The 3,978-nt window shown below is 42.4% G+C and overlaps 1 protein-coding gene across 1 annotated transcript in view; it reads right to left on the bottom strand.

Moving 5' to 3' along the window:
* LOC104848751 (sentrin-specific protease 8-like) overlaps nt 1–3,978 on the bottom strand; it is a 4,479-nt gene continuing 501 nt past the window's right edge. Inside the window, 1 exon segment of the mRNA XM_033762174.1 lies at nt 1–644. Within this exon segment, the coding sequence (XP_033618065.1) occupies nt 1–644 (644 nt within the window).

Raw genomic sequence — 3,978 nt, 5'->3', positions numbered from 1 at the left:
CTAATTCTTCGCAAGTCTGGCACTGAGATTTTTCCATTCTGCCCTCTTCTTCGTGATGTACCTGGGGGAGAGCAGCTGCAACAGGGAGTCTGGCTGTTGCCTAAAGAAGTTCTGACACAGGGCCTCAGTGTTACAGATCACATATATCCCACAGTCATAGCTATTTTGTTGAGCAGGGGCTTTCTCTTCCACAAAGACTAGTTTATCTTCTTTCCTACCTAAGAAAAGCTTCTAGTTTCTCTGCTACCTGCTTTCATGGATGGAATTGCTTTTGCTATGGGAATCATAATGAAAAAAGCTGTTTTTATCTTGGAGATAAACCAACAAACTCCAGTGGGTTCCCGCAGCTGCCTGGTTGAAGTTATCGTTGATGGCCAAAAGCACAACTTTCCTGTGGGGAAGATCCAGGGGTTCAAGGAACATGGCAATTTCTGCTGGGCAGTTAGTGCACTTGATGAACTGGGTGACTTCGGGGCTGGTGAAGCAGACATGGTCAGAGCAGTCACGAAACTGACTGTTGGCAAAATACTCAAAGGCAAACCCAATCATATGATCATTGAGCCAGCTTGGCGGGTCCAGTAGTGAGACATCTGATTGCCACAGAAGACTGTCCACGTAACTCAAGACTACTGATCTTGTACTACCTGGGGCCGCTCAGAAGTTCCTGAAGCTGCCTTGGGCCTCACCACTCCAACCAGCCTTCAGGCACAACTGGATTGGCCAGAAAGTGAGCACTAAGGTTGCAAACCCAGAGTTTTCTTTCCCAACCTTGCAACATTCCCCTCACAAACAGCGTGGAGTCTGATGGTCACTTCCTAGCCCTGCCATAAATGGAGGAAGACACTTTGGGGCTGGAAAATATTTTTTTGATCATGGCTTTGGAATTCTATATGCCTCACTTAATCTGCATAGCAAATCCTTTTTCCTTGTTTGGGAAATTTTCTGCCATTACTTCTGTGAACAGGTTTTTTTATGTTGCTTGTGAGAGCTCCTGCTTTTTCCTTGACTCTGATGAACTTTTTTTTTTTTCTTTTTGGCCATACCAGGGATTGAACTCAGGACCCTGTGCTTGCCAGGTAGTAACAGTATCACTGAGTTACACCCCTATCCCACACTCTAATTAATCTTATATTATTCTTGTTTGCATAATCTAGTAGCTGTCAAATTGATTTCTCATGGTCCCTTGCCTTTTTTTTTTTTTTTTTTTGGTACTGGGGATCAAACTCGGGCCCTTGATCCACTGAGCTAAATCCCCAGCCCAATTTCTCATGGTCCCTTGCCTTTTTTTTTTTTTTTTTTTTTTTTGGTACTGGGGATCAAACTCGGGCCCTTGAACCACTGAGCTAAATCCCCAGCCCAATTTCTCATGGTCCCTTGCTATTTTTAAGAAATCATTCTTTTCATGATCACTAACCATAATCCTGTCTTCCATATCCTGGCTCATTCTGCTGCATATAATTTCAGTGGAATTTTTAATCTCCTGGATATATGTTTGAATCTGTTTTATGGATTCCACTTCTTTTTTATGCTGAGTTTTCATGGTTTCCATAATTTTCCTAGGCTCCTCTTTTTAAAAAAAATCTCTATCTGCTCTAAAGTCACTAATCATGTCTTTCATTATGATCTCCATCTCTGTAGTTTTTTGGGAAACTATTTCTGATTTGATTTTTTTCTATAGCCTCATTCACCTGATTTGTTACTTCCCCAGTTACCACTTCAAAGAGTCCAGGAGAGTGGGTTTTGAATTGCTCCACCTCATTGCCCCTTGGGTTTGCCTTTGGTGAGCTAGAAGTTTACTTTAGTGTTGCATCTTGCTTAAGTGTCTTCTCATTTACTATATTTTTTAGTTTAATTCCTGAGTTGATGCTTGTAATTTGCATATGGCAAATAGCTTTATTGCTAGTATTTAGAAGCCTTAGCAGGTGACGACTTCTCAGAGGCATCTCAAGGTGTAGCTTTTGGGTTTTGAGTATGTTGCAAGATCCTGCTTCTTCAATTTACTCAGGATGAGAAGTTGCTGCCTTATTTAGCCTAGCCCCTGGCTCTTTGGCACTGGCCTATAGTATTTTTTTTATGACTCTTAGGCAATCTAAGTTTTGGCATACTGTGGTGAACAACTGATTAGAACAATTATGATGCCTTGGCTAAAACAGTACAATCAACAATAACAATAGCATCAAACAGCCCTGAAAATGAGAAACTGTGGTAACTATTAATTTGCTACATTCAACTGTATGAAGTAGATTTGTGGTTATATAACAAAATCTAAAACAAACCAGAAAATTGTATATAGTCAATATGCCCTCAATATGACAATTCTACTCTTAATGGAGAAAATTTTAAAGGGATTGGGGAAAATTGAAAAATAGAAGAGGAAGAGATTAAGAGAACTTTGAGAAAGGGATGAAAAGAAGGGAAAACAGAAGGGAGAAATAAGTACAAGAACAGAACAACAACAAAAACACTAGAAACAATGTTCACACTTTCATAAAAATAAGAACAAACAAGGAGCAAAACAAAATGAGACCAGAAAAATAAAATCAAAGAAAAGAAAGTCCCGTTCAATGTGTGTCTCTGTTGTTACTGGTAGACAAGTTGGGCACACAGAACCCAGATCTGTATTGAGTAATACAAAAAAGCCAGTGGTAGATTTATGGTGGGTAGTGGATAATCCCAACAAGCCTGCCCAATTATTTCTGAAACTTAGCTTGGTTTCTGACTGTGAACCTGGAACCAAATTTGTTCGGCCTTCAATATTGTGTGCCTCTTGCTGGCTTGAACTCAGCTTCTTGACTTCCTGTGGACATGAACTTGGTTCAGCCTCACCATGATGGAGACAGCCTGCAGCTGTTCTGAGTTCCAAGCTCAGTTAGCCCCGGTCCAAGATGATGACCAACCAAGCACACACTCCTGAAGAACATCTGAACCTGAAGACATTGATTGCAGTCCACTTTATCCATGGCTCCACTCCGCTGTTGTATCTCTCTTTGGAGGCTCCTGGGGTCACCAGTGGTAACCATAGGTCTGCAGTTTTGAGCTGCCTGTGGGGATCATGAGTATTGGTTGTAAGTATTGTCAACTTTAGTAACTCTATATGTGTTAAGTTTCTCCAGTTTAGCAGGTAGAGTGTTTCCTTTGTGGAATTCCTGAAAGTTACAGTTTCTTGTCTCTGACCTTTAGATGTGTGGTTGTCCGGGTTACTACTACTCACGGTGGGTTGTTTTTGTGAACCTGCTTGCTCTTTTCCTGTGTGACCTTTCAGTTACTATGGTAAACCCATCCCATAATAGTTTGTTTTTTTTTTTTTTGCTTTAAAAGGCCGGTGCTTGCCGGCAATAAACGCCGCCTTGATCAGACTCTTGTCTTGGCGTCCTTCCTTTCTCTCTGCCCCATCTCCACCCCGCTGCTCTTTCAGGTTTGAGACACTGCTGGACAGTGCTCTGCGTCGCCGGCTCGCGACAGCTGCCCTTCCCAAGCAGTGAGTCAACAGGTTTGAGACTGCTGGACAGTGCTCTGCGTCGCCGGCTCGCGACAGCTGCCCTTCCCAAGCAGTGAGTCAGGGCTCACAGAGTTAACACAGCTTGCCACCTCCTCCTTCTTCATTGAATTCACTCGCCCCATGGGCCTCAATTCTTGCTTCAGATCTTCACTGGGTCCCAGGGACCATTTCCCACCCTCCCCCACCCCATACTGGTTATTGAAGTGAGGACTTTGTGCTTGCAAGGCAGCCACAGCACCACTAAGCTAAATTCCTGGGCCACTTTCCTCCTTCTTGTCTTCCTCATGATGCTATATTCTAGTGTCTGGACACCAAATTTGGGAAACGCTGTTTCTCCACATTTCACCACTCTGCCATCTGCACCAGGCTAACGATATTTAATGTTAACTTTGGACTCCAAAGACACCACTTTGTATTTTAAGAAACTTCTATGTAGTTTTTGGGGAAACTAAAACACTAAATATCATATATTCATATAT

Source organism: Fukomys damarensis, unplaced genomic scaffold, assembly GCF_012274545.1.
Source record: "Fukomys damarensis isolate Sample0158 unplaced genomic scaffold, DMR_v1.0_HiC HiC_scaffold_2, whole genome shotgun sequence".
NCBI classification, from domain to species: domain Eukaryota; kingdom Metazoa; phylum Chordata; class Mammalia; order Rodentia; family Bathyergidae; genus Fukomys; species Fukomys damarensis.
This window is presented reverse-complemented; position numbering and strand designations above follow the sequence as displayed.